Genomic DNA, 13978 nt, shown 5'->3' with positions numbered 1-13978 from the left:
CTAACTTAGCAATTATAGAAGTGGCGCTTTTAAACAATGCATAGCTATTTGATAATTTTTTTTTTTTTTCAGTATAAGCCTTTCTAGCTTACCAAGTATTATGAGAAAAAAAGTCGATAGGCATTACGATGAGGCAATATATATATATATATATATATATATATATATATATATATATATTAACAAACGATATATTTGTATTAAATGAATAAAAAAATAAGTCAAACTTTACAATGAATTTGTCATAATAATGTGGTTCAATTTTACTTTGGTAAGAATCGAATTTAAAATTTTTTATTTGCAAATGAAAAAAATACAATTAAATCATAGTATTAAGTTATTTTTTTGTTTCGATGGATGAGACAAGTTGTGAAAACTGTAAATTAGAGTACTCGTCTGTCCATACATGCCTACCTTCTCTTGTCTTGGTTTCAGTAGTTATCGAAATCTCCCCACTCCATAATTTTTTGGCCAAGTTTTATAGGCCACAATTTGCCTACCCCACCTACACTCACGAAACAAAACAAAAAGAACCCCAAAAAAGTTAACAAGAACACAACTATGGCCACATGTAAATGAAACAGTAAGCTTAACTCAGCTGACAATTTACTCTGCCAGATCTATCCTTTCCTTCTATCATTGCCTATAAATAATGGAGCTTCGTTGGCCACTTAGGCTTAAAGCAGTATAGGAGAGACACCAAAAACAAGATGGAACATTTTGAGGAGAAAGGCAGCCATGCTGCAAGGAAAAAGGGAGGCTTGGTCACTATGCCCTTCATCTTTGGTAAGAGCTAATAAATCTAGTTGTTTCAAATTTTCGAGTCATACTTGAGTGTAGTCAAATTAGTTAGAGCAATGTGCTCATATTTTTACACGTAAATTCGAATTTTCTTTTCATACTTCTGATGAAATTAGCATAGATTATCCTGTTGTTGTTCAATTCTTATTATGTATCTCTTTATTTGTTTGGTTTTTTGTTTTACGGATTTTAATTATTATTGTTGTTGGCTTTGTGTGTGTGTGTGTAGCTAATGAGATTTGTGAGAAGTTGGCTGTGGTGGGATTCGGTGCAAATATGATAAGCTACTTGACAACGCAGCTTCACATGCCCTTAACAAAAGCAGCCAACACCCTCACCAACGTTGCTGGGACTGCAAGCTTGACCCCCTTGGTTGGCGCCTTCATTGCTGATGCCTACGTTGGCCGCTTCTGGACTATCACTGTTGCTTCCGTTATATACCAGATTGTAATCTCCCTCTCTCTCTCTCTCTCTCTCTCTCTCTCTCTCTCTCTCTCTCTAGTTTTCTATATATATTATTAACACAAATGATAAAGATTATGCGCTCGTAAATTTACAGCTCAATTGATTAAACACCTTAAGATTTGCAACTCATTGATCACTCGTGCACCCAAAGTTCTGTGGTTTGCCCACCCAATATCTATTGTATGAAAAAATATAAAGATTCTTATCAACTTCCTCATCACGAGATTAATAGTTATCGTCGAGCCATTTTTTATTAAAAACTTATTAATTAGGTAGAATTTCTAGTCATCCTTTCGTGATGGGTTTTCCAAAGAAAAAGAAAGAAATAGAATTTGTCGCAAGTGGACGTATTTAATTTAAAAATATTAAAAGCATTGTCCAATATGATTGAGGTGAATTTTTCTAGGAGCTGGCTTTTCTGCCTTCTCATTTCTTATACATTTCTATTCTCTTTTATTTGTGCAATCACGGTTAAGTCATGTTAATATTTTATATTACTGTTGTTTTTTTCTTATTATCTTTATAAAAATTAATATAAAATGTTGGCGTGACTTAACCGTGACCGTACAAAATAGAAATTGATGGAAGTGTACGGAAAGTGGGAGGGCAGAGAAGCCAGCTCCATTTTTTTAGCTCTCTGTCACAATCAAGCTATAGTATTGATAAATTACATTGTTAATTTTATGGGAAAATTTGAAATAGATCCAATTTTATAGACTACCTTTTGAAATAGGTCCAATTTTTAGTGACTTTTAACTTTTGAAATAGATCCAATTTTTAGTTACTTTGGACCTATATCAAAAAACCCCTAATTTTATTTGTTTATTAATTAAATACTAATTCCAATTAACTTTTGTATTTGTACAATTCATCGATGAACCAGGGAATGATTTGCTTAACAGTATCAGCAGTACTTCCACAACTGAGACCTCCCCCTTGCAACCACGGCCAAGTGTGCGAAGAAGCCGACGGGGGGCAGCTAGCAATTATGTATGTCTCCCTCTTACTAGGAGCACTCGGGTCGGGCGGAATCCGACCCTGCGTGGTGTCATTCGGGGCAGATCAGTTCGACGAGAATGACGAAAAACAAACCACCAAGACGTGGAACTACTTCAACTGGTACTATTTTGCGATGGGGGCATCAATACTAGTGGCTGTCACGGTGCTTGTGTATATTCAAGACAACATTGGATGGGGTTTGGGACTTGGAATTCCAACTATAGCCATGTTTCTCTCAGTTATTGCGTTTTTGATCGGGTACCCGCTTTACCGGCACTTGGATCCGGCGGGGAGTCCGTTTACCCGGTTGATACAAGTGGCGGTGGCTGCCTACAAGAAGAGAAAGCTGTCTATGGTGTCTGATCCTAGAATGTTGTATCAGAATGATGAACTCGACGGTCCTATTTCGTTGGGTGGAAAGCTTCTTCACACTAAGCATATGAAGTAACTCTCTCTCTCTCTCTCTCTCTCTCTCTCTCTCTCTCTCTCTGTCTCATGTTGCATGTGTATTGTGGCTCTAAACCACTAATTAAGTTGATTTTTGTCAAAATGTTGGTCCTAATTCATCATTTAACAACATAAACTTAATAATATAATTATTATATACACAGTAATATCGTAATCGTATCACGTTTTGCAGTAAGAAAATAAGATAATGAGAATCTTATACGATAAAATACATGGTTTCTACGAAAATCCCTCATCCTATTTCCACTACAATAAAATAGGATTCCTGCTAAGAAAAATCTAGATTATACACATATACATATATATAGTAAGTCTAGAAGATGAACATAATTATCAGGGTTAATTAGGTGGAAACAGGTTGCAGGTAATGACTAGATCATTTTGTCCATGCACTGCTCATGTTTTGGACGTAGGGACCACAATCCCTTGACCTTTCATGGATGAGCCGCACCACATACTTCTGTTTCTGTCATTGTTATGCAACAAAAATCTCACGTCATCTGCTCCATTAGCAGAGACTCAGAGTCATCCCCACCTCCACAGTCCATAGCAACCCAACAAATATATAGAAAGGAAGAACATGCGACCTAGTCACCTTTTGAATTTCCACAACGTGGCTGCACTTAGCTTCACATGTGTGCGAGTCTCAATCATTGGTTAACTGATACAGACAGTTTAGGTTTAATAAAATTCATATCACGATAATTGGACGGTTAAGGTTTAATTAAATTGATTGTTTGTATGATATAAGCGTCTTATCTTGATAGACTGTTTAACAATTTAACAACGTTACATATGGTGAAATAATGCAGATTTCTTGACAAGGCAGCGATCGTAACGGAGGAGGACAATCTCAAGGCACCAAACCTATGGAGGATCAACACCGTTCATCGCGTCGAAGAACTGAAATCCATAATCAGAATGGGACCTATATGGGGATCAGGAATACTCCTCATCACAGCCTATGCCCAGCAAAGCACATTCTCACTCCAACAAGCCAAAACCATGGACAGGCACCTCACAAAGTCCTTTGAAATCCCTGCAGGCTCCATGTCAGTCTTCACCATAGTAACCATGCTCACCACGATCGCCTTGTACGACCGCATCTTCATTAAGGTGGCTAGAAAGTTCACCGGGCTAGACCGGGGAATAACATTCCTCCACAGAATGGGAATAGGGTTTGTCATTTCGGTATTCGCCACATTGGTCGCCGGATTTGTCGAAGTGAAGCGAAAAAAGGCAGCTTTCGCACACGGGTTGGTCGATCATCCTCATGATATAATCCCCATTTCAGTGTTTTGGTTAGTTCCTCAGTATGCCCTTCATGGGATGGCTGAAGCATTCATGTCAATCGGGCACCTCGAGTTTTTCTATGATCAGGCGCCGGAGAGTATGAGAAGCACCGCTGCCGCGCTGTTTTGGACCTCCATCTCGGCCGGAAACTACGTGAGCACTCTTTTGGTGTCACTGGTGCACAAGTTTAGTGCTGGCCCTAATGGATCGAACTGGCTGCCAGACAATAATTTGAACAAAGGGAAGTTGGAGTACTTCTACTGGTTAATCACGTTACTACAAGTTGTTAATCTTATTTACTACTTATTTTGTGCCAAAATGTATACGTTTAAGCCGATTCAGATCGTAAAGAAAGAAGGTGCTGAGTCTGGAGAAAATCAAGTGGAGCTTGCCAATAAGGCTTAATTGGCTTAGTATCAGTTAATTAATTAAATTAGTCATTAGTCAGAGGTAATATAGCTAGTAAGAACTAGCTGCTGGTACATTAGCATAGAAATGAGAAGAATATCTACTTTGGATTAATAAATTCATAAATGAAACATCCAGTTTGTACGATCTTTATATTAAGATCTTGGAAGCAGATGAATTTGAACAATGTGCTTCCTACTCTTCTCCACTAAACCAAGACCTCTAAATTTTTCTGTTCACAAAATATCAACTATATATATATATATATATATATATATATATATATATATAACATATGTACATGATGTAACAGTCGCACTGAAAAAAAAAATTATTATATGATCTATTATATATCATGAAATGGAAATGTGATAAAAAGAATAAAATTTTATTTACCAAATAATAATACAGTATTTTATTCAGAAATCATAGGTGGTCCTCATTTACAAGAAAAAATACTATCGTGAGTGCGACTATGCGCATAGATTAGAACCATAAAAAGAGTTTCCGAACATTGGGCTGTATCTTCAATTAGTTCTTTTTGGTCAATGTATCTTTATGTTCAATTTACTTCAAACAACACAAAAAAAACATAGGATTCCTCCTCCAAAAAACAATAAAAAACAAAAAGGAAATAACATATGGGCTGGATTTAACTTTAGTTGGACTTAACAGGGCCTTGAACCAAGCCCGTTTTAAAATTGGACCTGACTTCAAGATGTAAAACAACCACCAAGGCCCAATGTAATCACCGTCTAGAAGGCAATCACAAAGACGAACAAGAGATTGACTTTTCTCCATTTGGACTTTGACGTTTGACGTGCAAAAGTGTTTTTTTTTCCCTTTTTCTAATTAATATGTATGATTATTTACAAAAGCGGTTGTTTTTAAAGGAAGATAATCATCTCCAGATTCACAGAATGTTAGAAATCCTCGCATTTTAACTGTTTATTGTGCATTGATCAAATTTTGTCAGTTACTATTTACGTTTAATTTTAAATAAAAAAAAGTTAAATGATTTCTGATCACACGATTCACGATAAATAATTAAAATGTAAATATCGTATAATCACACAATTTGAATCCGATGGGATTCAAATCCGTTTTTTACCTTAAAGTATGGCAGGCCGCGTCCATAGCGAAGCTTCGAACGGTCAAACCCGACATCCTTACGTTCCTTCTCAAACACAAATTACACAACCAAAAACAAAAGCAACAAAGTCAAGATTGTTCAACAAAACACGGTTTTGTCGCGTTTTTAGTTTGATATTAGGGTGTGGGGAGGAGGTGTCTATTTGTGCATGATTTTAACGGCGAAGCACGGCGGCGGAACCAGAGCCATGGACGGTATCGCAATGGCGGAGTCGACCTCGACGCCTCCTCTAACGGAAATCGTTGAGGCCTTTGAGGAGTTGAGCAAGATCCTCCAATCCCATTCCCATAATTCCCAACAAAAACAACACCAAACGTTGCGTTTGGATACCTTTTCCCAGGCTTCCACCCTCGTCTCCATCCTCTTCAGTTGCCTTGGCCTCGCCTTCAAGTTCGCCGAGATGGAGTACGTCTCCAAGGTTGCCTTCTTCCTTCCCACCACAAACCCAAATTCTCATTTTCTTTAATTTTCTTGTGTTTGTTTGATTATTGCTTCTTCTTTTTTTGGGGGGAATTTCGATTGTTCATTTTTTGTTAAATGTATGATTTGGTTTGTTGGTGAGATCTTTGTGAAATTAATCAACGTGACAATGTGACTGAGCCTCGTTTGAAAATGTTTTTAAAATGACTGAAACTTTTTGATGATAATGTTTTTAGAACCAATCATCAGTAAAAATTCAAATGGATTCCGAAAAAATACTTTATCTAAATTTTACCAAAAACGTTTTTAGTTGCACTTCCAAACGAGAGCCTTTAACATACCTAAATATGGTGTGCCCCTAAAAGTATTGTCATATCTTGGAGATCTCACACTGTGGTTGGTTGCAATCTCTTCAGTTAGCCTGCCTCTTCCTGCAGGATCTCACACTGTGCTCGCTTGCGTTCAGGTTAAAGATCTTGTGGAGGCGTCACGGACTTACGACACATTAGAAAGCCTTATAGATTTTGATGTTGCTAACGGCACGGTGAAATCCCCCGGAAGCCATTCTCGTAATCTGCGCCGTGTCCGGCAGGGTCTCGACCTCATCAGAGCTCTATTCGAACAATTCTTGTCAACCGAGTATGTTCAAACATATGTTGTGCAAACTGCAGTTGTGCTTCATTCTGCAGATTTTCGGTTTTAGACATTCTTCCTTCTTTTGCCTTTCAGTGACTACTCTTTGAGGGAAGCAGCTTCAACAGCTTATGCCAAAGTTTGTGCGCCATACCACAGTTGGGCAATCAGGACAGCGGTTGCTGCCGGAATGTATGCTCTTCCGTCGAGGGATCAACTGCTGGTGAATCTCGAAGAGACCCGTAAGTCTAAAAGCTTTTCTCCGTCCAGAACCAATGATCTCCAGTTTTGCATGCTATTTATTTCTAAAATACAATCAATTTCATTTCAGATCAGTCAGCAGAGAAGAAGATGAAAAGGTACATCCAAGCGTCGCGTTCGGTGATCGAGTACATCGACAGGCTATACATTTCTAAGAACATCACCTTGGACTGGTGACTTCAGTCTTCATCTATCTCAGTAGGTGTCTACGTTAACGTACAGTTCGTTATGATTACTTCTTTGCTAATACGGGTCTGTACATAAACGTTATTTACCTTGCTACAAGAGAACTATATCAGAAGTTTATAACTGCTAGAGATGGTGAATATTAATTAGACTGCAATATCAGAAGTTTATAACTGCTAGAGATGGTGAATATTATTACACAGCGACGGGTTTTTACTTTCTACCCAAGCAATCCCTCACCGAGTTCTATCAAACTATTTAAAAGTTCCTATTTCCCTGTTTCAAAATTTTCTCAACAGTGACTGACGAAGCAATGCAAATTCTTAAAAGTTCAAAACAAAATGAAGTACAACACAAGCAGAAAATGCAAGAAATTACTGCAAGAGCGTGTTCCTTAGTTGGGCATCCCGTTCGATAGACACACCCTTCCTTTGTCACTGACGAAAAATAGAGGCTTAGGGTCAAAAACATCAATCCTTGGGAGTCCTGAAACACCGACTACAATGTGAGGCTCTCTGGGTTCTCAACAATCTTTGCAAATGTCTTGAGGAAGGCAGCCAAATCAGCACCATAAACAATCCGGTGATCAGCAGTTACATTCACCTGTAGAAAGAACCATATTCCAACTCAATTAGGTTACCTTTTCTACAAATTTCAGCAGGTTCAGTGAAATTGTGTCAACTAACAGATTGATAGAGCACAAAAAGGAAAATATACGGTGTTGAGGAACCTAGATGTTAAATCCAATCAATAATGTAACATATTGATGTTTCTGGAAATAGATCAACTATGAAGCAAGGGGTGTTCCCCTCCTTTCACAGAGAGGTTCATACATATAAGATTGTTTCCTTCCTCTTCCAACAAGATTAATTGACAGTTGCTTTCAGTAAAGCATGTCACATGCCAATTTATACAAGTTTGATGTACTGGTGGAAGTATTCTTTTGAGTTGTGTATAAGTTCGTTTAACAGACTCATCCCTTGTATACGTGTGAAACTTAACTTATAACCTTGTAAAGTATGAGAAACAACATTAACAAAATAGTATACATTACGGAGAAAACACAAAGACACTCACCAGCATTTTACTTTTTACACTGAAGAATCCATCTGTATCAGCCACAACAGTTGGCTTTGAAGCTCCAACAGCCATGATAGCCCCCTGATTGTCAATTAAAACTTCAGCAAGCAGCTAAAAAAATCATAAAAAATAGAACAATCCTATCAATTCATGAAAACAAAAAATTCTCGTATTAGAGGGTCAAAACTCACCTGCCCTGGTGGAAGAATAGCATCAAACCTGTCCACTCCAAACATGCCCAAATTGGACAAGGTGAAAGTTCCTACAAAGAGTTCAATATAACTTAATGAGTATAAAACGAAAGCAAATACATAAGAACTGACAGAGAGTTTGTAAGTAAAAACCTGTTGTGTACTCGTGGGGCTGAAGTTGCTTTGAACGGGCCTTCTCCACTAACTCTTTCCATTTCTGGGATAGCAAATACAAATCCAACTGCACAAACACATACAATTCAACCATCGATAATCAGAACACAAACTACTAAGAACAGAAGCACTAAATCTTGAAGAAAAAGGTTCCGCTACTAATGGCATCGAGGCCTTTACATAAAACCCCACACCGACTAAACAAATGGTTAAGTTGCGGACAGTATTGGTGTTGATTAGTAATGGTTCATCAACCACCTTCGAAATCCTAACACTACAATACCAACTAATAATGTATTATTCACAAGTAACACACCTTATCAGCATCCTGAAGAACAGGGGTTATGAGTCCTCCATTGATTGCCACAGCAACAGCAATGTTTATGCTGCTGTTATACGAAAAGCTCTTCCCGTCTTTGCAGCTCGCATTCACAACCGGGTGCTGAGCAAGTGCCATAGCAGCTGCCTTGGCCAACAATGCAGTCATTGTCACACCCTTTGGTTTCACCTGTTGGACAATTTCAATGAATTCACCCCAAAATCCCAGAAATTCAAACACTAATCAAACCCAAATGACATTGCAAACCGACAATCCAATTAATCCAAACACTATCCACAATGTACCTTCTCATAAAGGGCGTCGATGGCGTCACTGTTAATCGGGTAGCCGACCCGGAAAGTCGGCACCGAGAGACTTTCGACCATGTTCTTCGAAACAGCAGCCTGCATCGTGGTAAATGGCACCACGGTTGAGCCGGGAAGCAGAGGCGGGGCTGCAGCAGAAGGCTTGGGTGGAGCAGCGGCCACCGGAGTGGGCTCGGCAGCGACGGGTTTAGCAGGCTTGACAATTCCGGCGGCCGCCTCCACGTCAGCAGGCGTAATTCGGCCAAATGGGCCGGTGCCCACCACGGAGGCAATTTCGACCTTGTGCTGCTTGGCTAGCTTCTTAGCAAAAGGAGTGGCCACGCCCTTTTTGGCAGTGTAAGTAGGAGTAGCAGATGGAGCAGGCTGGGCAATTGCAGGGGCGGGAGTGGCGGTAGCAGGAGGAGGCGTGGGCGTAACAGCTGGGGATGAAGAAGACGAAGTGGATTTGGCTTTTTCCCTGGCCTCGGCGACTTCCTCTTCGGTCTCAGCGAGAAGCCCGATGGCGGCGCCGACGGGGGCGGTCTCGCCTTCCCCGACTACGATTGCGGCGAGAATCCCGTCGTAGAAGGTCTCTACGTCCATGTCGGCTTTGTCAGACTCGACAACAACGACGCTCTCGCCTTTGGAGAGGACGTCGCCCTCGGATTTGACCCAGGAGACGATCTTGCCCTCGGTCATAGTGGAGCTGAGAGCAGGCATGAAGATCTCCCTGATCTTGGATTGGACGGTGAGGGTGCGGCTGCGGGGAATGGAGCGGAATGCGGTGGAGGAGGAGGAGGGGGAGGGGCGCCATGGGAGGGCGGTGGAGATGGAGGAGGAGAAGGAAATGGTGGTCTTGGAGAGGAAAGGAGACGACGCCATTGGAATGGATTGGGAGAAAGGCGAGAGAGAGAGAGAGAGAGAGAGAGAGAGAGAGAGAGAGAATTGAATCGGGAGAGAAATGGAATGGGAAGGGAGCGGAGAGGAAGTTGATAGAAAAAGAGAGGGGCGGAGAAGACGAGGGGGAAAGTTGGTTGGAGGCTTTGAGCTACCCGCAGCAAACCGGGGAGCTTTAGATTGTTTTCATCGCCGTTCTTCTGGCACCTGGCCACTCCCACTCTTTCTTGTTACTTGTTTACAACTTTGCTTGTATTTATATTTCATGAATTTCTTTTGGAAAATGGCTGAATTATCAATTTATATACTTTTCGGTATTTAGTTGGTATGTGGTTAACTTTGATTCATATATCGTCTATGATTGATTGGTCTTTGCATTATTTGATTGATATGTAGTAACTATTTGATGTTTCAGGATTTGATGGATACATCGTCAATATTTAATCAGTATGTTATATATGATTGTTAGTATTTGCTTTTGATTTGTAAAATGATTGTTTCTATCAATATCCACACAAAAACTTCAGCTACATTATGTTCATATTTTGGAGAAGGGATAGGAGTTAAATCAGTAATGAACTATTACTAATAGATTTTATCATTTAGGTGAGTCAAATTTGATATCAAACACTAATAATTAAAGATGAATAACACTATACTATAGTGTTAGTAACATTGTTGACATATACATGTACAAACTTATTTCGACCATAAAAGAGTATGATTTGGTCCAAACTTCACTTCTTTTTGTGTATTAAACATATCAACATTATACCACTCTAGTGTATGGGTGCTTAAACTCGAGTGCAAGTGAGAGAAAACACTCAAATCCAAGCAATACTTTTCTATTTAGTACAACTGTACATATTGGAGGTGCATTCAATGCTTTGGACCACCTTCATTTTTTGTTTTTTTTTTTTCCTGAAACTTTAACGAAAAAATCCATATACAATTTATTTAACGAAAAATTACATTTTTACATTAAAAAATCAATTCTGGTACTATTCACTTTACCTATTATTTTGTCTTTATTGTTAAAACTCAAAATTTTCAAGTCTTTTTTATTAGTTTTTCTTTCTTTGGTTGTTGACAACAGGGCATAAGCTTGAAGAAAAAAAATTATATAAAAATATTAGAAGCCATAAGACTTGACTTTATCTGCAATTATTAATCGACGACAAAAAAAAAAAAAAAAAGAGCTTACTCAAAAAAGAATGGATCGCCTATCTTTATTTTGCATTCCACTTTTTTATTGAGAATTTATGAAATGTGAAGAATACTAAGAGTTAACCTTTACAAATCTTCACTTCATCTTGCAAAAACCATTTGGATTTTGATTATGTGATCCAGTCAACAACGTGGGTCGGGCCAAATATGAAATTTTATTCATGAACCGAGGATTGCTCGTTTTCAATAATTTTGGGCCAAAGGCAGGCAGGGATTGATGGGCACTTGATTTGAATACGGGTTTTATTTAACAAAGCCCACGATCTTGAGACTCGAAGCTTTGATACGATCTTGAGTCTCGCATTTTGTCGCTATTAAGATAGGATCATCAAACAAGATTTCAATATTTAAAATAATTAAAAATGAAAACGAAATGGAGGAATTGAAAATTGTATTTTAATTTTAACTTATTGTTTTTAGTTTTTATTTGTTTGAAAATTAAAAGTAGCTACAAACAAATATTTCAATTTTTTGTTTTCAAATAATGAAAGATAAAAATAACTTAAAACGAAATAGTTATTAAACTCCTCCTACCCATATAATTAGTTGAATTAGTCTTGAACCGTGACACAACACTTAATTTTCTGTTCTTTCATGCCATATTTTAAATTATATGTTAATTTGGAGATTACATGATAGACAACCCAATCCAAAATCATCATGACGTAAAGTTGGTTAACCCCATGACCGACCTATTAATAAACATTGATATAATTTTATTTTATAAAGTTGGGTTACGTATGGATAACTATCTAACTTTTATATGTGATTTCAGGTTGGTTTTAACATTTTAAAACGTTTCAAATTACTGACACACCCCGACCGAGATCAGGGCGTGCTGGCCGTCACACGAAGGTGACGTAACCATGTGCACGTGCAGAATCTAATAAAGTAGTAATATAAAAAGTACGAATAATTAAAAACTAGCATACAAAGTACTAAAACAAGTGCTAGTGTAAGTGAAACACAAATTCAGAGCAAGTCTACAGCAGTCCAAAAGAAAAGATGCGACAACAGTACACCCGAAGGTGACCCTATGCTGGTAAGTGTCTGTCAGAAATGCCAGAAAAGTCCTCTGGGAAACCACCGAAACTGCTAAGCAACTAGAACCTGGAGGGGCGCAAAACAAAAGCGTGAGTGGGCAAAAACAAAGCTTTTCGAAAACCATTTAGTAAAATACATTCTAACCCCTCGCCGTAAAACCTGTATACTTCCTAGAAAATAACATATATACGTATGTATAGATATGCCAATCATGCTCAAGAAAATGCCATGTCAAAACCTCATAATGAAATGCAAGTGCTCAGGTATATCTCATAACGATAACATATAATCTGGCAGCCGGAGTCACCTAACGTGACCTGTACGGCTGCATATAGAGCTCAAATCTCAAACTCAACAACTGAACCTGCCCACGAGTCGGAACCACCTAAAGTGGTCTGTACGACAGGCCTGGGTGTAATACATATATACGCTCTAGTGCTACGATCACGTGAAGGCTGTGCGAATAATCGCGGGTCACCTACGAGTCGGAACCACCTAAAGTGGTCTGTACGACAGGGTTGTGCACCTAACTTGGATCCAAGCTGAGCGTGTGGTGCGGGAGGTGAACATCACGTGAAGGACTGTGCCCTACTCTAGGCGGGAGCACTAACACCGGGGGTGCAGGTTATGAGTTCTCTAAGCATCTCAAACTACTACTGAATGTAAATATGAATAACACTTACCTGGCACTTACCTGTGCGTCCACGGCACCCAATATGCATATGTATATGTATACCACTACTAATGTATGCAATGATGCATAAACGATAATAATATGGTGCATGGCATAAAACAATTAACCCTTTTCAAACAATTTATGGGAAAATAAATGTATATAGGTATATACGGAAAACCAAAAGGCCACTCATTGGTATGTGGAAGGGTCGTAGCCCCCCTACCTTGAGTGACCACGCTCGTCCTCGGGATACGTATCACCTACATGCGAAACAACTATAAAAACATCAATTTTAAAGCACAAAACCAACTTCTCGTAATAACTTCTCATACATTACTCAAAATGGACAAATGAATATACCAACGTGCTCTACACAATCTCAGGATCACACCTAAATTTTTAGAAAAAATTTTCTCCGCCGCACGCGCCCCCACGCGCCGGCCACGCGCAGGCACGTGCCTGGCACGCTGACGGCGTCAACTGACGCCGTGAGGAATATTCCGTTAGTTCTAACGGATTCCGTCAACGCCGTCAGGAATATTCCGTCAGACTTGACGGAATATTCCGTCTCCTTCTCCGGCGAACCTCCGGTGCCGTCGCCAGCGCCGGAAAACTGGAAAAACTTCTAACTACGTTTTCTATCTTGTTTCTCAACCATTTTCCACGATTTTTACACCAAATTGAAGCCTAGAACTAGGAGAACAACGATATACCACTTTTAAAGGTCAAAACCCACGAGATCATACCTGTCCACACAATCCAAAACCGGCCAACTTCGACCACGGTGATCCTGACGTCCAAATTCTTCCAACGAATCACTCCGAGACTCCTTGGGACCTCGCCAAGTCACCTACGAGCTTCAAAATCCCAAAAATGTGCTAAATTATTTTTTCATGAATAGTACTCAAATCGGAGCTTGTGAAATCGACGTGAAAACGTCGGAGTTCTTACCTGAAACTGGTACGATCGTGCTCCTCT

At 39.2% G+C, this 13978-nt stretch overlaps 3 protein-coding genes across 4 annotated transcripts; 2 read left to right on the top strand and 1 right to left on the bottom strand.

Moving 5' to 3' along the window:
* Positions 1 to 454: 454 nt before the first annotated feature.
* Positions 455 to 4647, top strand: LOC137736762 (protein NRT1/ PTR FAMILY 3.1). Its single transcript, XM_068476020.2, has 4 exons — positions 455 to 786; positions 1031 to 1248; positions 2150 to 2709; positions 3546 to 4647. Exons 1-4 carry the CDS (start codon positions 711 to 713, stop codon positions 4429 to 4431), a joined length of 1740 nt encoding a protein of 579 aa, XP_068332121.2. The 5' UTR covers positions 455 to 710; the 3' UTR covers positions 4432 to 4647.
* A 953-nt stretch (positions 4648 to 5600) lies between these two features.
* On the top strand, positions 5601 to 7287 carry LOC137737813 (ACD11 homolog protein). Of its 2 annotated transcripts, none has more exons than XM_068477377.2 (4): positions 5601 to 6005; positions 6474 to 6646; positions 6737 to 6882; positions 6977 to 7216. In XM_068477377.2, the coding sequence occupies exons 1-4, from the start codon at positions 5736 to 5738 to the stop codon at positions 7054 to 7056; spliced, it is 669 nt and encodes a 222-aa protein (XP_068333478.2). In that variant the 5' UTR covers positions 5601 to 5735; the 3' UTR covers positions 7057 to 7216. The 2 variants fall into 2 exon arrangements, with proteins under 2 accessions (XP_068333478.2, XP_068333477.2); XM_068477376.2 differs by having other exon boundaries at positions 5603 to 6005; positions 6972 to 7287.
* Positions 7234 to 10331, bottom strand: LOC137737812 (dihydrolipoyllysine-residue acetyltransferase component 4 of pyruvate dehydrogenase complex, chloroplastic). Its single transcript, XM_068477375.2, has 6 exons — positions 9157 to 10331; positions 8849 to 9040; positions 8512 to 8599; positions 8359 to 8429; positions 8165 to 8248; positions 7234 to 7690 (listed from the first exon to the last, which is right to left on the bottom strand). Exons 1-6 carry the CDS (start codon positions 10036 to 10038, stop codon positions 7586 to 7588), a joined length of 1422 nt encoding a protein of 473 aa, XP_068333476.2. The 5' UTR covers positions 10039 to 10331; the 3' UTR covers positions 7234 to 7585.
* Between the last annotated feature and the right edge of the window lie 3647 nt (positions 10332 to 13978).

Source organism: Pyrus communis, chromosome 13, assembly GCF_041283825.1.
Source record: "Pyrus communis isolate YQ-2024b chromosome 13, ASM4128382v1, whole genome shotgun sequence".
Taxonomy (NCBI): Eukaryota; Viridiplantae; Streptophyta; class Magnoliopsida; order Rosales; family Rosaceae; genus Pyrus; species Pyrus communis.
The sequence above is the reverse complement of the archived record's forward strand: the minus strand, read 5'-3'. Positions and strand labels throughout refer to the sequence as shown.